The 23,645-nt window shown below is 40.9% G+C and overlaps 2 protein-coding genes across 5 annotated transcripts in view; one reads left to right on the top strand and one right to left on the bottom strand.

Moving 5' to 3' along the window:
• The window catches only part of LOC122562200 (transmembrane channel-like protein 7), a 44,671-nt gene extending 41,670 nt beyond the window's left edge, over positions 1-3,001 (bottom strand). For both annotated transcript variants that reach the window (XM_043714874.2, XM_043714877.2), the window contains exons 1-2: positions 2,985-3,001; positions 187-453 (exon numbers count right to left, since the gene is read on the bottom strand). In XM_043714874.2, the coding sequence (XP_043570809.2) occupies positions 187-226 (40 nt within the window). In that variant the 5' untranslated portion in view covers positions 227-453; positions 2,985-3,001. The remainder of the gene's footprint in view (positions 1-186; positions 454-2,984) is intronic.
• Positions 3,002-23,216: 20,215 nt separating this feature from the next.
• Positions 23,217-23,645, top strand: part of tmc6b (transmembrane channel-like 6b) — a 98,248-nt gene continuing 97,819 nt past the window's right edge. For 2 of the 3 annotated variants that reach the window (XM_088000662.1, XM_088000661.1), the window contains exon 1: positions 23,217-23,415. The gene's annotated coding sequence lies outside the window, so the exon portion shown is untranslated. The remainder of the gene's footprint in view (positions 23,416-23,645) is intronic. The other variant, XM_088000667.1, reaches the window with a different exon arrangement.

Here is a 23,645-nt window from a genome sequence, read left to right as displayed (position 1 = left end):
TTGTGTTTATATTTTGTAATTTTGAAAATAAAAATGAAGGTACACAAAGACGCCATCAATTATGTGCAGGACAAATGAGAATCAATCATACATTTTGAACACACCCCGTTGAGGCCCAAAAACATCACCCTTCTAACTTGCACTTTTGTTTAGATATCAGTTCAATGTTATAAATGCCAGTCTCACCTGAATCTATATCTGCTGAATAGACAGTCACTTGTTCCATATTTTGCAATGACTCCCATTAGATTATGGGGATACCAGACAGAATCCTCATTTCAATAGCAACGTTACATTTCAGCCTTTGCTCGAAATAAATGAGGCCAGTTTTATCCATGTCAGAGCCTAATTCATCACGTGACAGGAAATTGAAATACCACACAACTTCCTTCAATGAAGAGGCAACTGTTGCATGAAACTCATAAACCTGTGTAAAAAGCTGCAAACAGCAAGCTGAAAGGAAACCACAGAATGTAAATGTAAATTTAAACTACTCATTTGACTCAATGTGTTGCCATATTATAATGACGAATTTAAAACATTTCGACATACTTGACATTTTCACATTGTGGGAAAACACTTGATATAAGACACAAAGCGTAAATATGCATTATAGTCCATCACTACCAGAGAAAAAGTGTTTCAAAGCATAATCTTACAGAGTTACAATCAATCAAAAGAAACAGTTGTCAATCCACAGAATTAGATACTTCGAACGTATGGTAACAAAGTGATCAAAAGTGATTAATTTCAAGAAGGATCTTACAGAAGGATTCACAGACAAGAAATTCAAGACACAGTATGGATTTGGCAGACATATTCATTCTATGCTTGGAAGAGCACTGTCTTCTATTTTGGTACAGGCTTCCCCACTGGAATCTGAGGTGTTTTCTTAAAAGATATATATTTAACCTCTTCACATATGCAAACTGGGGCCTCGTACCTGGTTAAGGCCTCGCAATAAGATTAGAATGTGTTTTACTACAGCATCTTGCCTTTAAATCCTTCAGGCATTGGGGTGGCAAACTGTGACACTTATAAACAAAAGTCCATTGAGAGACTAAGTACATGCTGTACTCGAAAAGCAAAGTATCTGAACAGACAAAGGTTCGGAATCTCAGAATATGCTGATCCAGATGCAAACTAATCTGTTGGCTGTAAGTTCTGTGATTTGTGTTTGCTTCAAATTTAGATACTCTATGAGAAGGTACAGCCAGTGATAAAATATTTACTTCTAATTTATACTGTAAAATAAACATTTTGCTGTGTTTGTTCCCTGGAAGAATTGAAACCTTAAATGACATGCATTTGATTGTCTGATATATAACAAACTTAGAATCAAAATTTTTTTTTGTGGTAAACAATGTTAAATTCTTGCTAGGAAACCCATTATTATTGGCCAACCCTCAATTTTAAGATTTTGTCTACTCTGGGTCCTGATTTTCTCCCAGTTACCTTTACATGTCTGAATAGTCTGATTCTCAACCAACATATTTTTGGGATATATCGTACAATATCTTAAAAGGAGGTGAGATCCAGAATTCAGGATTTTCTTCCTTATTACCTCTTCTCTGCTACTGCTCTGTCTTATCATTAAGACATGGCAGCTTAAAGCATGTTGAACAAGTTACTATCATTCTGAATGGCTATCACAAGTTCCTCCCAGTCACTATATCAACATGACCATGCTTCAAGGAGAGCTTCAGAGTGTCTTTGAGATCTGTTCTTTGTCCTGCTTTGCAACAGTGGCCTTTTGCTAGTTAACAAAGTCTGACCTGACAGGAAGTCTGTTTCCAGTCACTCGGACACAGTGTCCGGTTCATGCAGATTGAGTTTGTTGTTTTGCTTGAATGCTTGTGGAACATCTTCAGGAAGACACCAGTGTTTTCGTGATGGTGCTCTCATTGAATCCAAAGAATGCAGCAGAAGGATTGCTGATCGAATTTCTCCAGCACTCTAACATGTCAATGATACATAGTCCATGTTCCACTTCAGAACTGGAATGTAGTGAAGTCAACCATTCTGTATACCAGGCCTTTTGTATACATGCAAGCATTTATTATCAAGTGCTTGATGTTCTAGTTTTCAGAAGGCTGAGCTGATGCAGTTAATCTGGTGTAAGATCCTTTAAAAGAGGTAGCTGTCAAGGCATGGAAAATACTGGATTTATACCGGAGTCCTGCTTTTGACATATGTGATGATTATTTTTGGAATGATATATACATTTGATTTGGCCATATTTTGTGTTTTTCAAATGAAGAAGAGTGGCTTGTAAATCTAATAGGAGAAAGTGAGGACTGCAGATGCTGGAGATCAGAGTCGAGAGTGTGGTGCTGGAAAAGCACAGTAGCTCAGGCAGTATACGAGCTTTCTGTCTCCAGATACAAGAGGGCAGTTGATCTTTGATGAGGTGAATCACCACCGTCAGTTAGATTGTAAAAAATATGGGGACTATCGCATATTCTTGCTTGAATGCTTTCCAGATTTTGAAGGTGTACGTTTCAGATGTCCCACTCAAGCAATTGCAGAGGATAGTGATGAAGTTCCTTGACCATTCAAATCCCTGGACCACAATCCCAGAGCTACATGATTTAGAGTCAAATGCTGTGTTGGGTCAATAAATGAAATGAAGAGATCCTAGGGTTACGTGGTATGTCAACAGACTTCTGCTGATTTATCTACAGTTACTCCTATTGTTATTGCTCAAGTAGAAATTTCTGAATTAAATCTTAATGGCTTCCTACGTCACAACCTCTATATCATATAAACTATTTGAAGTCATAGTTCTTGGAGATGTGGGTATGAGTATTTGCACAGCCTCAAGTTCTTGATGTGATATCTTCTTTGTACATACATTGTGCACGTGAATAGCAAGATCCTGTGTTTCACAGACCAATACTCATATGCTGGAAAAGGCAGAAAAAATGCAGAGATTTAAAACTCTTCAATTGTAAATAAAATTTAGCACAAATATCAATGTTCACCTTTTCCCTTCTGTAGCCTCTTCCTGTCCAGAAGCCAATTTCCTGTGGGAGAATAACACTTCTTTTATTTTCTGTTTTTTTACTTTGAAAATTGATCACCAAATTAATGAAATAACCAAATAATTAAACGGATTGAAAGCACTGTCCACCAGCGGCAATAAAACACTACGAAGAATAAAGGAAAGTAGGAAGACAGGGAAGGACTATGTACAGATGGAGTTGGAGGAATAAGTAAGGCAAGACAGTCCCCGGGGGCACCCAACTGTCGCTAAATGCTTCAAGGGAATAACACAGCTCTTCAAAACAAAATCCATTCAGCATCAGTTGCTCTCAGTCAAATCAGGGGCCATTCTGGTTGACCCTTAAAATGAACTGTATTTCTAACACTGACATCATTATTATATTTTTCACCATAAATTTGAAAGAAATAATTCACATTTATATGCACCTATCATGTCATCAAACATTCCAAAGGCTTCAAATCTTCACAGCCAATTAGTACTTTCACAGGGTATACTCACTTCTGCAATAAGATGCAGCAGCTAATTGGTACAAAGCAATGAGTTAAAGGACCAGATAATCCATTTGTTTAAGGATGAATGTTGATCTCAGCACCTTTTGCGACACAATGGCACAGAATCTTTCAAGTCCACCCAACACCAAAGAGAAGACTTCATGTCTCGACTAAAAGACTGAACCACTGGCCAACCAGAACTACCTCAGTAAATAACATTCGTGCATCATAATGAATTATGTGCTTAAATCTCGAAACCACAACTGTCTGTCTCAGAAGAATGGTTCTGTGGCTGAGTCAAAACCTAATATGCACAATCAGCAACAACTGCAAAACTATTTGAGCATGTGAAGTACATTCCAAGTCCTAAATGAAAAGAGGTCACAAAGATCAAATGTCACAGAGTCATAGAGATGTACAGCACGGAAACAGACCCTTCGATCCAACCCGTCCATGCTGATCAGATATCCCACCACAATCTAGTCCACCTGCCAGTGCTTGGTCCATATCCCTTCAAACCCTTCCGATTCTTATACCCATCCAAATGCCTTTTAAATGCTGGAATTGTACCAGCCACCACCACTTCCTCTGGCAGCTCATTCCACACAAGCTGCCCCTTAGGCCTCTTTTATATCTTTCCCCTCTCACCCTAAAACTATGCCCTCTAGCTCTGGACTCCCACACCCCAGGGAAAAGACTTAGTCTATGTATCCTGTCCAAGCCCCTCATAATTTTATAAACCTCTATGAGGTCACCCATCAGCCTCCGATGCTCCAGAGAAAACAGTCCCAGCCTGTTCAACCTCTCCCTATAGCTTAAATCCTCCAACCCTGGCAACATCCTTGTAAATCTTTTCTGAACCCTTTCAAGTTTCACAACAAGGAAGGAGACCAGAATTTCACACAATATTCCCACAGTGGCCTAACCAATGTCCTGTACAGCCGCAACATGACCTCCCAACGCCTGTACTCAATACTCTGACCAATAAAGGAAAGAATACCAAATGCCTTGTTCACTGTCCTATTTACCTGTGACTCTACTTTCAAGGAGCTATGAACTTGCACTCCAAGGTTTCTTTGTTCAACAACATTCAGTGTATATGCCCTGCCCTGATTTGCCTTTCCAAAATGCAGCACCTCGCATTTATTTAAATTAAACTCCATCTGCCACTCCTCAGTCCATTGGCCCATCTGATCAAGCTCAAAATCCCATTGTAACCTGAGCTAACCTTCTTGGTGATATCTGCAAACTTACTAACTATACGTCTTATGCGCACATCCAAATCATTTATGGGTGGCACGGTGGCTCAGTGGCTTGCATTGCGGCCTCAGGTAACTGTCTGTGAGGAGTTTGCACATTCTCCCCATGTCTGTGTGGGTTTCCTCCAGGTGCTCTGGTTTCCTCCCACAATCCAAAGATATGCAGGTCAGGTGAATTGGCCATGATAAATTGCCCATGGCATTATGTGCACTTGTCAGGGTAAATATAGGGTCTGGGTGGGTTACTCTTCAGAGGGTCAGTGTGGATTTGTAGGGCTGAAGGGCCTGTTTCCATACTGTAGAGAATCTAATCTAATCCAATATAAATGACGAAAAGTAGTGGACCCAGCACCAATCCTTGTGGTACTCCTCGGGTCACAGGCCTCCAGTCTGAAATACAACCCTCCACCACCACCCTCTGTTTTCTTACTTTGAGCCAGTTCTGTATCCAAATGGCTAGTTCTCTCTGCATTCTATGCTAACCAGTCTCCCATGGGGAACCTTGTCGAATGCCTTACTGAAGTGCATATAAATCACGTCTATTGCTCTGCACTCAGCAATCCTCTTTGTTACTTTTTCAAAAAACTCAAACAAGTTTGTGAGACATGATGTCCCACGCACAAAGCCATGTGCCCCTAATAGTCCTTGCCTTTCCACATACATGTACATCCTGTCCCTCAGGATTCCCCCCAACAACTTGCCCACCCCCGACGTCAGGCTCACCAGTCGATAGTTCCCTGGCTTGTCCTTACCACCCTTCTTAAACAGTAGCACTATGTTAGCCAAGCTCCAGTCTTCCAGCACCTCACCTGTGACTATCGATGAAACAATTTTTTCAGCAAGAGACCCAGCAATCATTTCCCTAGCTTCCCACAGAGGTCTAGGGTACAACTGATCAGGTCCTGGGGATTTATCTATTTTTATGCGTTTCAAGACGTCCAGCACTTCCTCCTCTATAATATGGACATTTTTCAAGATGTCACCATTTATTTCCCTACATTCTATATCCTCCATGTCCTTTTCCACAGTAAACGCTGATGCAAAATACTCGTTTAGTATCTCCCCCATCTCCTGCAGCTCCGCACAAAGGCTGCCTTGCTGATCTTTGAGGGGCTGTATTCTCTCCCTAGTTAGACTTTTGTCCTTAATGTATTTGTAAAAATCCTTTAGATTCTTCTTAACTCTATTTGCCAAAACTATCTCTATCCCCTTTTTGCCCTCCTGATTTCCCTCTTAAATATACTCCTACTTCCTTTATGGTCTTCTAAAGATTCACTTGATCTATCTTGTATATACCTTACATTGCTTCCTTCTTTTTCTTAATCAAACCACAATTTCTCTCATCATCCAGCATTCCCTATACCTACCAGCCTTTTCCTTCACCCTAACTGGAATATACTGTCTCTGGATTCTTGTTATCTCATTTCTGAAGGCTTCCCATTTTCCAGCTATCCCTTTACCTGCGAACATCTGCCACCAATCAGCTTTTGAAAGTTCTTGCCCGATACCACAAAATTAGCCTTTCTCCAATTTAGAACTTGAACTTTTAGATCTTTTCTATCCTTTACAATCACTATTTTAAAACTAATAGAATTATCATCGCTGGCCCCAAAATGGTCCCCCACTGACACCTCAGTCACCTGCCCTGCCTTATTTCCCAAGAGTAGGTCAGGTTTTGCACCTTCTCTAGTAGGTACATCTACATACTGAATCAGAAAATTTTCTTGTACACACTTAACAAATTCCTCTCCATCTAAACCCTTAACACTATGGCAGCCCCAGTCTATGTTTGGAAAGTTAAAATCCCCCATCATAACCACCCTAATATTCTTACAGATAACTGAATTCTCAATTTCCCGCTGACAACTAGGGAGTCAATCAGACAATCCCAATAAGGTGATCATCCCTTTCTTATTTCTCAGTTCCACTCAAATAACTTCCCTGGATGTATTTCCAGGAATATCCTCCCTCAGTACAACTGTTATGCTATCCCTTATTAAAAATGCCACTCCCCCTCCTCTCTTGCCTCCCTTTCTATCCTTCCTGTAGAATTTGCATCCTGGAACATTAAGCCGCCAGTCCTGTCCATCCTGAGCCACATTTCTGTAATTGCTATGATATCCCAATTCCATGTACCTAACCATGCCCTGACTTAATTTGCCTTCCCTGTTAGGCCTCTTACATTGAAATAAATGCAGTTTAATTTATCAGTGCTACCTTGTTCTCTGCTTTGTCCCTGCCTGCCCTGACTGTTTGACTCGCTTCTTTTTCCAACTGTACCAGTCTCAGATTGATTTCTTTCCTCACCATCTCCCTGGATTCCCCCTCTCCCCACCTTACTAGTTTGCTAGAGCAGCTCTAGCAAATCTCCCTGCCAGTATATTAGTCCCCTTCCAATCTAGGTACAATGCATCCTTCTTGTACAGGTCACTTCTACCCAAGAAGAGATTCCAATGATCCAAAAACGTGAATCCTTCTCCCATACACCAGCTCCTCAGCCATGCATTCATCTGCTCTCTCCTCCTATCCCTACCCTCACTAGCTCGCAGCCCCAGAAGTAATCCAGATATTACTACCCTTGAGGACCTCCTTTTTAAATTCCTGCCTCTCTGTATTTTCCCTTCAGAATCTCATCCTTTTCCCTTCCTATATCATTGGTTTCAATGTGTACAATGACCTCCTGCTGCGCCCTCTGCCCCTTGACCACATTCTGCAACCTCTCTAAGACATCCTTGATCCTGGCACCAGAGAGGTAACACACCATTCTGATTTTTTGCTGCTGGCCACAGAAACATCTGCCTGTACCTCGGACTAGAGATTCCCCTCACATAATTGGAACGCGACGTACCCCTTATTGCATTAGAGCCAGTCTCAATACCAGAAACTTGGTGTTTGTGCTACATTTCCCTGAGAATCCATCTCCCCCTACATTTTCATAAACAGCGAAATTGTTTGAAATGGGGATAGCCACAGAAGATTCCTGCACTACCTGCCTACTTCTCTTACCTTTCCTAGAGTTAACCCATCTATGTGACTGTATCCTACAACTGCCATCCATCAAATCCCCTTGCTCTTGTAAATTCCTCATTGCCTCTAACTGTCTCTCCATCTGATTAATTCAATCTGATAGGATTCACACCCAATGGCATTTATTGCAGATACAATCCTTAGTAACACGTAAACTCTCCCTAAACTCCCACATCTGACAACAAGAGCATTTCACTCTACTAAAGGCCATTTTTGCTTCTTCCAATCTACAGACCCAGAAAATAGCACCATCTTATTTCTCTACAAAACACTGCTCCAGGCTAACTTAATACTTATGGCTTATATTTTTAAGTTTGATCAAGGGAAACATCTCAACAAAACATATCATCAATAAAAAAAAAATTCTACTCACTATTGTAGATTTACAACAAGGTTATACTTAAAACTATTCACTTATCTGTTTCTGTGCTGTGACCTCTCCCAAACAGGTTTCTCCAAATTCTGTTGTGAATTTCACTATTTGTTAATTTTCCCAGATGCACTCCGACGTCCAGCAATACATGAATTTCAACAGGAAAATAACTGTGCAGGTTCACTCTCTCTCCTGCATAAACCATGTGCTACCTTTATCTATTCCTCTCCCTTTTAAAAGTGCCATTGTTTTGACTTTTTTTTCCTCCAAAGTTGCAAAACAATGCAAGAGCATATAAATCAGTAATTGCTGCTCCTCGAATTCAAGGAAATCATCTCCAACATCTAAAATATCTCAAAAAAGGAGTAGCCTGTTCCAGCCAGAAATTCTTTCCATCCTCCATCTTAGATTGCCCAGAATCCTCACCAGAAAAAGGATTCTTGAGACTTACTGACTGAAGTTTAGCATCACAGGTGTGCAGCATGGTATGAGACCAATATTCCAATGGCCTGAAGTAAATATCCAGCTACAAAAGTTCAAATTCTATCACTGCAGCTGAGGAATTTAAATTACAATTCATAAAACAAATCTGGAAGGAAGAAGGTCTCTAGTGGTGACACAGAGTGGGCAAACAGGTTGATTAGTATCAGAAATCATTCTGATATGCCTATGGCAAATGGTAAAAGTGGGGGTATTTCCGAATCAGCCAAACCTGGGTGGGAGCTGCAGCACAACAACCTCCCTCTGTTAAAAGATTTCCTGTACAGGTTCGGGGAACAAACAAGTGTCAAGCTCATTCCAAGGCCGAGCACACATGCAGGTGCAATTGTTTTTGTGAAAGCCAGTCCTGATCGATCATGTTCTTTAGAGAAAAGAAATTGGTCACCCTTTCAGTGATCTGGCTTTAATGTGTTTCTAGACCTCCAGGTAAGTGGTTGACACTTAGCCATCATCTCAAATGGCCCAGCAAGCTATTCAGTCGTATTCAAGAAACAACTCACCATCATGTTTTCTAGGAAGTAAGGGATGGGGAGTAAATACTGGATATTCCAGTGGTATAATGAGATTCATGTTGATGTTATTGATGGCCTGACTCTGACAACAATAAGATAGATAAGTCTAAATTGAAGGAAGGCTAATTTTGACAGTATCAGGCAAGAACACTAACTTAAAAGAATCATGTGCAGAGAAAGATCTGAGGCACTACACAGTAGAATTTAATACAGTCAAAAGTATATGAAGGAGTTTAAGGCATTGAGGAGTTTTACTTTATGATTAGGAATAGGAAGCCTTAAAATGTGTCGATGGGTAGAGACTCAGACCTGTATCTCAATGTGCAGACAGCAGCGCTGGCTTAAAACACAAAATAACACAGCATTACATCCTGTCATTGAGTTTTTTTTAAAATGAAGGCATGATTAAAGCACATTGTCATCATCATTCCTGCTCTATTAAACCCCACATGTTCCACTAGAAAACCATTTGAATGGTTTACACTGTGAAGCTGGATAGAAGTCCTCAGGAATCTTTTGATATCTGTCGAAAAGTATGAACAAGACATGAAACGTTTAAGCAACTTCAGCTCAGGGTTTGGGCTAGAGGCTGTTCTGCAGATGTTGTGACTCATCAGGAAAGGGGAATGATGTTACTTGGATTCTTACTGGTACCTGTTTCTTAGTACCAGAAGGCTGTCTCATCTCTTAGGATTAGATCATCTGACTTGGTTAGTGTTCAGGGACAGGAGAGTGTGATTATGAGTGAGGAAGGTAAAGGGGACTGTGGGAGCACAGGAGCCTCAACCAGTGCAATTGTCCAGCAGATGTGAGATACTTTCAGCCTATGTGGATGACAGTGAGGACTGCAGAGGAGAATGAATTAATTGACCTGGGCACTGTGGTACAGGAAGTCACTCAAGAGAAGAAGGGGGTTGTAAGAAGGAATATAGTGGGAGTAGGGGGCAGTACAGTATGGGGAATTGACTCTATTCTCTGCAGCAATTAATGTGATCTAGATGCCTGCTATATGCCAGTTTTAGGCATCATGTTCAAGGCTGAAGAACAACTGGCAATGGGAGGGGAAGGATTCAGAGAGTATGACTAATTATATGTGTCAATGACATAAACTGGAAATTGAGTTCTGCGTAGTTCCATATGAGGAGCTAGATGCCAAGTTACAAAACAGAACCTCAACTTGAACCATACTGGGAACAGTATGCCTTCAGCATAAATGTCACCGTTTTCCACATAACTAGGGAAGTAGATATGAGTTAAAACTGAATACTGAAAGCAAGAGTTCAAATTTGAGAAGATGTATTAAATAAAAGAGCAGAGTCAACACCAAAGAAGAGGGTATTAAAACAGAAAATGTTACAAAGACCATGATGGGAACGGATAGAGAGTTTGAATATAAGAGTCAACCAATAAATGAGACTAAAAGAGGATAAAAGGATAGTACTAAAGGTTCTGAATGTAGCATTCAAAACAAACAGATAAACAGAGAGTACAAGCAGAAATGAGTCAGTACAATCTGGTAGCTGAAACAGAGATATCATTGCAGGATGACTAGGAAAATAGGAAAAGGGGGAGGGGTGACTCTGTTAATTAATTATGGTTTCAGCGCAAAACAGAGAGATGAGTTAAGTTCAGGAAACCAAAATATGGACAAAATAAAACAAATAATTGAAGATGCTGAAGATCTGAAACAAAAACAGAAATTACTGGTGAACTCAGCATGTCAGGCAGCAACTGTGGGAAGAAATCAGAGTTAACACTCCAAGTCCAGTGAATCTTCATCAGAATAGAACTCCATTCTGTCAGAGTTACTGGAACTAAAATGTTAACGCTGCTTTCTTCTCACAGATGCTGCCCAAACTGCTGAGTTCTGCCAGCAATTTCTGTGTTTGAACAAAGATGTGGAAATAATTTAGGTAGAAATGAAAGATGATAAAGCAATTAGTAACTTATGGGAATTGTGTACAGGCTCCCTACAAGTAACCACCCAGTAGGGTGGCCATAAAGGAAGACATTATGTGAGCTTGTCAGAAAGGTACATCAAAAATCATGGGTGATTTAATCTACATATTGACTGGAAATGTTAGATGGACTAACATGAGGAACTTATGGATTTATTTCAGGATGGTTTCTTGGAGCAGCAGGTTCTGGAGCTGACTAGAGAACAGGCTATACTGAACATGATATTGTGCAACAAGACAGCATTGACCTCATAAGGAAGGCACTCCCAGGCAGCAGTGACCACAATATGATTGAATTTTACGTTCAGTTTGAGGAAGAGAGCTTGGCTTGGAGATAAAAGTTATGAAATTTACATAAGGGCAGTTTTGAAGTATACAATCAGGTCGAGCAAAAGTGAATAGGCTAATTAGGTTAAGGAAAAGGTCAATGGAGATAAAGTAACAGATTCTTAAGGGGATATTTTAGAATACACAGAATAGATACATTCTGATGAAAAAGAATTCCAAGGGAAAGACACATCATCTGCAGTTAATTACAAATCTTAAAGATAAAATCAAACTTAAAGAGAAAGTGCAAAGACAGGTAGTAGCTCAGAAGATTTGACAGAATAAAGATGGAAAAATTAGAAAATAAGAGGAAGCTTTCCAGAAATTTTGCGCTGAATCTTATAGGACTCTGAACAATAATGGCAATGGTGAGAAATCTGGTGGAATTTTGTGGGAAATCCTGCATGCCTTTCTTAATTAAAATAGAAATTGCTGGTGATACCTGGCAGGTCTGTGGAAAGAAAGAGTTAACGTTTTAAGTCCACTGACTTATCATCAGGACTGATAGCAGCTCGAAAAAGGTGACATTTATGCTGAAGGCAGTATGGGGGGGTTGTGGGGCGGGGAGAAGTGGCACGGGAAAGAAGAGCGGATTGGTTGACATTCGGAGCAAGTTGTTGCATTTTTAAGTAAGTTCCAAACAAGATGAGATTCTTGCCATGCAGCAACAATTTGCCTATGAAGGGGGCTTATAATTTGTTAATATTCTTATTAACTGCAAATTTTGCACAATTAATATGCAGCTTTCTATCCTATAGCCAACAGGGAGCAAATTGGATACTGACAATTCTCAACATAAAAGGCGAGCAAGTGGACAAAGTGAGCATTGTTTATTTGAAAGTGAGATTGGAGACTTAACAATAAGTAAAATCACATTCACCAAAGAAGTGGTACTGATAAAAATATTGGGAGTTTTAGCCTGACACATGCCTGGATGTCATCATAGGGTCTTAAGAGATGTGGCAAGTGAGGTAGTTGATTTGTTGGCTTCAATTTACCCAATATCCCTTGATTCAGGGACAATCCCATTAGATTGGAAGATAGAAAATGTAAAATCCTTAATCCAAAAGGGAAGACGACAGAAAGGAGGAAACTGCAGATCAGTTAGCTCAACAGCTGTCATAGTGAAAGCATTAGAAATTATTCTTAAAGACGTCAAAGCAGGGAACTTGGATAAGTTCAAGTTATCAGGCAGAGTTAACATGCTTTTGTGAAAGGGAAATCATGTTTAACCAATCTGTTGGAGTTGTTTGAGGAGATAACATGTGGTGTGTGGTTATAGAGGATCCAGTAGATGTACTATACTTTTGCAAAAGGCATTGACAAAGTGTCACATCAAATATCTCTGCAAAAAAATAGAAGCCGATGGTGTCGCGGGTAGTATATTGCCATGGATAGCAGACTGACAGAAAGCAGAGAGTTGGTGCAATTAGGTCTTTTTCAGGTTGACAAATTATAATGGGTGGCTTACCATTCAGATCAGAGCTGGGACCTCAACTCCTTACACTTTGTGTAAACTACTTAGATGAAGGGTTAGGCCACTGTTGGAATATTGCGTGCAGGTCTGGTCTCCTTCCTATTGGAAGGATGTTGTGAAACTTGAAGGGGTTCAGACAAGATTTACAGGGATGTTGCCAGAGTTGGAGGATTTGAGCTATTGGGAGAGGCAGAACAGGCTGGGGCTGTTTTCCCTGGAACATCGGAGTTTGAGGGGTGACCTTATAGAGGTTTACAAAATCATGAAGGGCATGGATAGGATAAGTAGACAAAGTCTATTCCCTGAGGTGGGAGTCCAGAACTAGAGGGCATAGGTTTAGGGTGAGAGGGGAAAGATATAAAAGAGACCTAAGGGGCAACTGTTTCACACAGAGGGTAGTACGTGTATGGAATGAGCTGCCAGAAGAAGTGGTGGAGGCTGGTACAATTGCGATATTAAAAGGCATCTGGATAGGTATATGAATAGGAAGGGTTTGGAGGGATATGGGCCGTGTGCTGGCAGGTGAGACTAGATTGGGTTGGGATATCTGGTCGAAATGGACGGGTTGGAGTGAAGGATCTGTTTCCGTGCTATGATGCTAAGGGATTGAGAGTAAGGTTGCCAAATTGGCTGATTACATAAATATAGTTTGGAAAATTAATTGTGAAGAGGACACAAGGAGCTTACAAAAGATACTGATTGATTAGGAGAGTGGGTAAAGATGTGATAAATGGGCTATATTTTGGAAAAGTATGAAATTGTTCATTTTGGCAAAACAAATTAAGAGAAGCATATTATCTGAATGGTGAGAGGTTGTACAGTTCAGTGGTTCAGAAGTCTCTGGTTGTCCTCATGCTCGAATTGCAAAAGATTCATATTCAAGTGCAGCAAAAAAAGGAAGGCTAATAGAATATTATACTTTACAGCAAGGGGAATTGAATACCAAAGTAGGGAGGTTATGGTTCAGTTATCCAGGGGATTACTGACACTGCATCTGGAGTACTGGCCAGAATATTGGTCACCTTATTTAACGAAGGATGGAAGAATGATGGAGGCAGTTTAGAGGTGGTTTACCAGATGAATACCTGGAATGGGTGAGTTATCTTATGAGAAAAGATTGGACAGGAAAGGTTAGTATCACCTGGTGTTTAGAAAATCAAAGTTAATTTGATTGAGATATTTAAAATCCTTAGAGGTCTTGATTGGGTTGATGTGGGGATGATGTTTCCTTTCTGGGGACAATCTCGAACTAGGGTCATTATTGAAAAATCAGGGATTGCCTACTTAAAACAGAGACTATTTTTATTTCTTCTCTCAGAGAGTTGTGAATCTTTAGAACTTTATTGCTTAAATGCTGAATTTAAGGAAAGAATAGGCAGAAACATGGATTTGAAGTTACAATCAAATCAGCCATGACATAATTGAATAGCACAACAAGCTCAAAAGGCCAAATGGCCTGCTCCTGTTCCTGGTTTGTGTTTAACATGAAGGCTCGGGTCACATGGTAAATCTTTGCAGGATATTGATCGATAATTTGAAGATTGTCACTGAGTTTTCAGAATTCAGAATAACAGAATTCTGAACTATGTCACTATAATATTTACATTTGTTCCTCAACCACACAAGAAGAAATTAAGGGACAGGTTATTGCATTTTGTACCACAGCTTGTCTGCAGTATATCTTACATGTTCATGATTGCCCGTAGTGTTAGGTAAGGGGCAAATGTAGGGGTATGGGTGGGTTGTGCTTCGGCGGGGCGGTTTGGACTTGTTGGGCCGAAGGGCCTGTTTCCACACTGTAAGTAATCTAATCTAATCTAATCATGATGTCAACACTGAATGATACATGACATGATGTATAAAGATCTCCATCTTACTAAGATGTCCTGCAACATGACATGATGAGGGTCTTATGATTAGAATAGAATACAATCCCTACAGTATGGAAACAGGCCATTCAGCCCAACATGTCCACACCCACTCTCCAAAACGCATTCCACACAGACTCACCCACTCTACCCTATAACTCTGCATTTCCCACATCAATCCACCTAACCTACATTCCCTTGGACACTATTGGCAATTTATCATGGCCAATTCACCTCACCTGCACATCTTTGGACTATGGGAGGAAACCAGAGCACCCGGAGGGAACGCACAAAGACACAGGGGGAGTGTGCAAACTCCATACAGACAGTTGCCCGAGACTGGAATTAAACCCAAGTCTCTGACGCTGTGAGGCAGCAGTGCTAACCACTGAGCCATCGTGCCACTCCAATCTGTAGATCCAATTTGCCAAGCTTTAGTTCAGAAATGCAGTGCCTATGATTATAACATATATATATATATATATATATACCAGGAGCTGTAATAAAAGTACACTGGACCGTTCAGCACTACATTTCCTAAATGTTGTTCTTACATTACAGGACCGAACATAAGTTTCACCTCTTCAGGTTTGAAGGCCTATCACTGCATCAAAAGCAGATCATCAGGGCAGAACAGGGTTAACAGCAATGGCTGTTTATAAAGAAATGACTCCCAGATCTCTGATCCCAGATATCACAAGTCACTGAGCTTTTCCATACCAGCTGGGCACAGGGTAATGTGGCACAAATAAAACTGAATATTTAAAATAAAATACAACAATTTGCTTCAAAATGAGTGCTTTTTCTAACAAGAGATATTAATATAATTGCATAATAGTCTAGACTTCAACATAGCTTGTTTTTTATATAACACCATTAATGTGAGGTGTAATCAGGAAGCAAAGACCAAGCCAAAGAAGCTTGTATTCATTTGGATAATGTAAGTTTTCAGAAGTGTCTTAAAGGAAAGAGATTCATGGAAGGAATCCTATAACATATGACCTAGAATGCTGATGACATGGTCTTCAACAGACTGAAGATGTTAGTTCAGTTATTTGAGCATTGTAAGGTTGATGGGAGTCACAGATACAAGGTGTGCAAAGATGAGAAAGATATGGACACAGAGTAATAGAGGTGTACAACACGGAAACAGGCCCCTCGGTCCAACTCATCCATGCTGACCAGATATCCTAACCTAATCAAGTCCCATTTGCCAGCACTTGGCCCATATCCCTATAAACCTTTCCTATTCATACACCCATCCAGATGCCATTTAAATGTTGTAATTGTACCAGCCTTCATCATTTTCTCTGGCAGCTCATTCCATACATGCACCATCCTCTACGTGAAAAAGTTGCCCCTTAGGGTCCTCTTAAATTTTTCCACTCTCACCTTAAATGTATGCCCTCTAGTTCTGGATTCCCCCACTCCAGGGAAAAGACCTTGACCATTTATCCTATCCATGCCCGTTGTGATTTTATAAACCTCTAGAAGGTCATCCCTCACCATCCAATGCACCAGGGAATGTTATGTAGGTTAATGAGCTCAGCAGTAATATAGAGATGGAAATTGGGTTGAGTTAGAATGCAAACAATATGCATTTTGGTGCATATGAGGGTGCAGAATGGGAGGCCGCTAGAATGGTTAAGTGAGGAGGTAACAACAGTGTGAATGAGGTTTAAAACAACAGGTGAGTTGATGGAGTGGCAGAGAGCTGTGATATGGAGTTGGAAGAAATTATGGTAGCAACGGATAGAGCACATGGTGAGAAGCTCAGGGCCATGTAGAACATTAATGTCAAATAGTTTGCGACATTGGGCAGTGAATAGAATTTGAGGCAGCACCCAGGACAATGGCTTTGATTCCTCCAATACTTAGCTTTTTTTTATTGCTTCAATGGATGGGGTGCTACTAGCAAGGCTGTTCTCAAATGCCTGTGAATTGAATGGCTTTCTAGACCATCTCAGAGGGCAGTTAGGAGTGCACTGATTGTAATGAGGTCAGCCATGTGCACCTCATAGAATGTGAGTTCTCTGGGGCTGTTAACCTGGTCCAATCAGGAAGCCGACTGATAGATAAGAACAGGAGTGTCAGACATCCTGTTCACTCTGGGAGCAGTCTTTGAGGGAGCTGGATGAGTCTCAAGGACTTTGTGTGTAAATAAAGGGTGACTTGGGATACCAGCCTCTGTGGAGTTTTTCAGCTTGTGTCACATACCAGCCAGACCAGGTGAGGATGATAGATTTCCTTGCCTAAAAGGCATTTGTAAAGCAGAGGGGAATTATAACAATTATTTATAGCTCAGTGGTATCATTGCTGAAACAAGCTTTGAATTCCAGATTTTGTATGAATTAAACCAAATGACATTTTGGAATTTGAATTCAGGTCTTTCAGGGCGTTGGATTGAGTCTCTGTATTACTAGTTCAGTGACATTCACACTACTTCACATTTCCTGGAGGAAATTTATGAAATATTATGTTTACACCCTGGTAACACAGAGGCAGAACAATGCAAAAAAAATGTGGCTGAGGTACAGCTGGATGTTTTTGAAACCTGATAAATTTTGGACAACGTTGAAATGTACTGCAGATGAAAGCCATGTGGAATATAAAATGTAAAATAAAATTCTCCAACTTCATTCCTTTATGAGGGCGTGGGCACACCCTGAGGTATGATTCTTGTTAACACTAAAGTGTTCGGCCCCAGCCTTTATCGATTATAATAGCTTGTCCATACCGTACATACCAACATTAATAAACCAAATGTGATTTCTCACTGCAATTAAACCTCTTTCACAAACTCAATTAATCTCCTCAGTCACTTAAGCTAAAACCAATGAGAAGTGATTAATTTTTAATATGAATTGTGAATTCAGGCTCAATCTAGCTAAACCAAATGGACTATTTAAAATAAAATCATACAATTTGCTTACAAACCTGTTACTATTACTAACAAGAAATAATGTAGTCTGCTTTATTTTTTCTTTCCCACAAGCTGCTAGATCCTTGGATTATGCAAAAAAGCTATTTTTAATTATTAAATCCTTAATCTATTTAATTGACTCCAGTGTACTTGTTGGCCCCTTTAAATTGGGTAAGAGTTCAAAACAAAACAAATCTGTACCTTCTACTCCACATTTTCCAGCATTTTTCTTTTGGTTTCAGCTCAGAGAGCCAGGTCAGGATGGGTCTGCTGACTCTCCAGATGCTGACAAGTAAATTGGTTACAGAGCCCAGATCTGCAAAGTTCCAAAGCTAGAAAAATATTATGCTTCGCCCTTGACTGCTTCCTACAAAACTGGACTCTTCACTGTTAAAGTGGTTAGTATTCTACCTAATTTGAAGAGGCAGCACACTTGAATTTTATCAAAAATTGTAGCAGAACAATTATTGAATGATTTATCAGTTTCCCTGCACCTAACATTTACAAGAACTATGCATAATACAACTATGTATGTATGACATTCACATTAAGTAAAACATTAATAATAGAATACTTTTTAGAGTGTAGATCAATTTATAATGATTTTAATGGTGAAATTCATTTCATTTGACTTCTCTTCTACAAGTTAAAATGACAAAAATTGCTCAATATAATTTCCATAATTAATTATTCATCGGAACACAAGTTATGCAGTAATCCTGGTGTCCTGTTACAATCCCTGTAGAGACTGGCAACTTTAAAATGAAATTGGAACTTTCAGTTAATAGCTGCAAAAGATGGTATGACCTGGTGTAATGTTTCAAAACCTCTTCTGTGAGTATCAGACTAAAAGCACTATTGACTGGCCTAGAAATTCCAGTAACCAGGGAATTGTTTCTATGAGGAACACTGAAGTTGCATGTTGGGACCATGCAGAAATCTAATTGAAGTTGACACCATAGAATTGTCCAGGATATTAAAACTTGTTTGGAACATCCTGGGTGTCTGGAACCATCTGGTAAAGTCCACAACTTGAAATAATAAAGAAAGATTTTGGAGTCTTCTCACTCCTTGAAGCTTACTCGGCACCAGTAAAATTTGGAGGATTAAAATCTACTCTAAATCCTGGATAACTTTTAAACTGAAACCCTGTCTCATAACTATCCCACCCAATAATACTTCCTGTCGACCCTGAGAACTGACACACTCCACCCAACCACACCGAACACTCCCCACTGACCTAGTCCTCTTGGATGGGACATTCTACACAAAGTATAGGACCCCCACTATAACCTACTGGACCTGAAACCCAAACGCTGGATCCAAAACATCCGACCAGACAAGCCCCATTCCTGGCCCAATAACTCCCAGCTTCAAGCTGACCCCTCGACTTACTCCAAGCAGTCATCCACTTACCTGATGCCCTACCACTAACCTGCCACATTATCAGGCTGACCATCTGCCACTCTAGTCTAACTCACCTGACATGCTACACACCTCATCCAAATGCCACCTTACCTCCCCACGTACCTTGCAAAATGACCTTTCTTCTGCAGTGATGAAAGTAACTGCAGGGCATTTGAACCACAGAGTGCGGTATTCATTGCTGAAAAACAGGGATGGTTTCCAAGTTGCTCCATTTCCAAGTGGCTGGCTGTGAGCATTTCTGGATTTGTCTGCACTGATTCACAGCAGAAAGTGTCTATCCTGTAATTCTGAGAGAAGAACTGATCAAAATGTAAATATGTAATATTTTTGTCAAATCAGGGTTGGAAATAGGGGCTTCCACTTCACCAAAAATTGGCTAAGGGTCTATTTTGGGTAGTTTCGAGGAAGGTTTCTCTCTGTGAGCTCTAGTGAATTATTTCACACAATTTACCTCTACTTATCTCATTGTGGAACACCAAACTCCTATAGTCCTGTGTTCAGGCTATCTTGAGCTCACAACTGGCAGACATATCAGCCACTGCTTGGACCTTTGTGATTTCTACCACCAGCAACGTTTTTAAATCTCACTTGTGCACCAGGCCACATGATGCAAATCACCAAACAGCCCTTAACAATACATGTGTTGGGAGAGAAATGATAAAGAAAAGATTCTGAGGGCCGATAGATGACACTTCATTCCAAGTAGAAGACGGGACAAGCTGCCTGGATTCATGGCTATGCTCAGAGACAAAGCAAGATAGGCATATATTGATATTGTATGCTCTGAACAATGTGACAATGCACAAAAAGGCAAGGCAGAGATGCTGTGAACATCCAAACAGATACAGACCAAGTGCGTGCTCCAACAATTCCACCATCTGCCGTGGTGGGATTTGAACCTGGATCCCCAGAACATTAGGCGGGTCTCTGCATTAACAGTTTACCAATAATACCACTAGGCCATTGCCTCTCCCTGCAAAAATACAAAAGAAGTGAGATTAGGTACTAATCAGATGTACATGTACAAAACTAGGCCTGAAACATAAGGCGTTGCTGTGATCCAAAGTCTAGTAATGAATTGGAGAACCAAATATCAGGTTAGTCTGAAACGTGCTCTGATGGTGTGATGAGGCTGGCGTGAGTCCAATGCCAAACTCCATGAGCAGGGAATACAGGCGGTCACTACCCATGGAGCAAGGCTGTGATATTGCTGACTGCTTTCCAAAGTAGAACCCCGAGGAAGAAGCTGCAAGCTAGAACCACCAGGAGCTAGTCTGACTTTCACATTGGGATTTGTCGCTATCTAGCCCCACTCTTCCATGTGGGAGAATAGGAAATTGCATACAAAAGAGGTGACATTAGGTACTAATGAGATGTAAACGTACAAAAATAGGTATGAAACTGCTCACTGGTGAGATTCTCATCTCGTCATTTCAAACTTGAGTGGAAAATCAGATTTTTTTTCTCAACATTGAAAACGTTATTTTTCTGCTCTCATCGTATTTTCCCAACTGACTCACCACTGCCCATGTGTTTCGGGGGCAATAGCGGGCCAATGTAAGAAGGCAACTTATAAACTACAGAAACAAACCCCAAACACTTCACAGGTGTAGGTTACAATAAAGAGACAATCCATTCTCCTGGTTCCAGTACAAAGTAATGCATAACTCCTGAGGAAAACAACAAATGCTGGAGATCACAGCGGGTCAGACAAGCTCTCTCTCCAAGGCTGCTATCTGACCTGCTGCAATCTCCAGCATTTGTTGTTGTCAGCACAGATACCAGCATCTGCAGTAATTTTGTTTCTACTTGCTCCTGAAGATTGATTTCCATTCTTTTTCTTTCTCAGCCTGGTGACTTTTTAACATCAGCCAGAACTGTTCTTCAGAGTGAGAGAATTCCCTGGAGAATCTTGCTCCAGCACAAGCCAAGTGAATATTACAGTTGAAAAATGTGGTGCTGGAAAAACACAGCAGGCCAGGCAGCATCCGAGGAGCAGGCGAATCGACGTTTCGGGCATAAGCCCTTCTTCAGGGATGAGGCTGATGTGCCAAGAGGGCTGAGATAAAAGGTAGGGGGGAGGGAATTTGGGGGAGGGGCTCTGGAATACGATAGGTGGAAGGAGGTGAGGGTGAGGGTGATAGGCCAGAGAAGGGGTGGGAGCGGAGAGGTCAGGAAGACGATTGCAGGTCGCCTACTTGCGAAACGTTTCAGGCAACACCTCTGGGACACCCGCACCAACCAACCCAACCGCCCCGTGGCTGAACACTTTAACGCCCCCTCCCACTCTGCCAAGGACATGCAGGTCCTTGGCCTCCTCCATCACCAGACCCTGACCACACGACACCTGGAGGAAGAGCGCCGCATCTTCCGCCTAGGAACCCTCCAACCACACGGGATGAATCTAGATTTCTCCAGCTTCCTCATTTCCTCTCCCCCCACCTTATCTCAGTCCCAACCCCTGGATTCAGCACCACTCTCTTGACCTGCAATCTTCTTCCCGACCTCTCCGCTCCCACCCCCTTTCCGGCCTATCACCCTCACCCTCACCTCCTGCCACCTATCGTATTCCCAGCGCCCCTCCCCCAAATTCCCTCCCCCCTCCCTTTTATCTCAGCCCGCTTGGCACACCAGCCTCATTCCTGAAGAAGGGCTTATGCCCAAAACGTCGATTCTCCTGCTCCTCGGATGCTGCCTGGCCTGCTGTGTTTTTCCAGCACGACATTTTTCAACTCTGGTCTCCAGCATCTGCAATCCTCACTTTCTCCAAGTGAATATTACAACCTTGTTTCGAACTCTCACAAATTAGTCATTCCAAGTTGAGAGGGACCTCTCACCACATTCCTGTAAGGTGGAGACTTTCACCCTTAGCTACTCTCTATCTCTCTAACAGATCATGGCACATTAACTCTGTGAGTTTCATGGATATCTGAGGTATCCATTCCCTTTCAAAACCCACCATCCTGCCAACAAAAATCACATGAACCTTGTATCCAGATAGAAGTGCTGTTTAGCTTTTCTTTAGAGACAAATTCTATGCTGTCTTTGAACTATATGGACAGTTTAAAGGATTGTTTAGAGCCTGACATTTTCAACACATTTGTTTGACTTTGGAGTCTAACCACTGTAAATACTGATGCCACTGCCGGTGATTGCAATTAATTATGTGGAAGATTTTCAAGTGTTCCAAAGTATTCCTATAAGTTCGGGAAGACTTAATAAAGATTTCCTACAGTTTGGGAATTTCTTGGCACAGTAACCTAATATTTTAAAAAATTAAAAATTTGAATTAAAAGGGCCTTCTTCCCAGCAAAACAATCTGAGTCTTATTTTAATTTTTAACAAACACTAAGATCTATAGTCAGGCAGACGCAAGAACATATCACACAACCTGTTTACTTGTAACTACAGTGCAAAAACATGATCATTTTATAAATTTCACAAATGGACTGCAGTCATTTAAGAAGGCAGTTCATCACCATCTTCTCTGGGGCAAATAGGGACAGGCAATAAATGCTGGTGCAACCAGCGATACTACATTTCTTAGATTAATAAAAAAAAGTAAATTTGCTCACAGAAAACTCCAACACACACCACTGAGGGTAGATGCATTACAATTTAACATCTCAATTTAACATTTCACAATAGTCCAAACGATTTATGTTGCAATATGAACATGTCAACATCATTTCTATCTGTGGTCTGGCTTTCTATTTCTGGATTGGTCTTTGTTGATTAGGATGAAGCACCAGTTATGGCATTTTATTATAATTTATTCATAATCTCCTCATTTGTCCTGAGTCATTTTGTTGCTTGCATGGTTGGAAAGTGACATCTGTACTTTGCCTTCTTATCTTTGCAATGTGAAACCAACCACTCTGTCAGCTGGAGTTTTATTGGTGATAAACATGCCTGGGTCACAAGGTTCAAATCCCACTTGAGTGCCTGAGAATCAATGCTGAGTTTGCAGTACAATACTGAGGGAGTGCTGCACTGTCAGGGGCTGAGATATTAAATTGTAATGCATCTACCCTCAGTGGTGTGTGTTGGAGTTTTCTGTGAGCAAATTTACTTTTTTTTATTAATCTAAGAGATGTAGTATCGCTGGTTGCACCAGCATTTATTGCCTGTCCCTATTTGCCCCAGAGAAGATGGTGATGAACTGCCTCCTTAAATGACTGCAGTCCATTTGTACCATATGGAGAGTTCCTGGATCACATTCAACGATACTGAAGGAATGGCCATGTACTTCCAAGTCAGAATGGTGAGTGGCTTGGAAGGGATCTTGCAGGGGTGTTGTTCCGATATTCTTCTAGCTGGTAGTGTTCGTGGGTTTGGAAGATGGTGTCTAAGAAACCTTGGTGAATTTCTGCAATGCATCTGGCTAAACTTCTACTACTGAGCATTAATTTAGATTTATTGTCACGTATACAAAAAGTGAAGAGTTTTTCGCGTGTTGTATGCAAAGTGCCACCATGTTCCAGAGCCATCTTG

Source organism: Chiloscyllium plagiosum, unplaced genomic scaffold, assembly GCF_037043375.1.
Source record: "Chiloscyllium plagiosum isolate Xiang-an unplaced genomic scaffold, Cpla_swu_hap1 HiC_scaffold_25, whole genome shotgun sequence".
Taxonomy (NCBI): domain Eukaryota; kingdom Metazoa; phylum Chordata; class Chondrichthyes; order Orectolobiformes; family Hemiscylliidae; genus Chiloscyllium; species Chiloscyllium plagiosum.
This window is presented reverse-complemented; position numbering and strand designations above follow the sequence as displayed.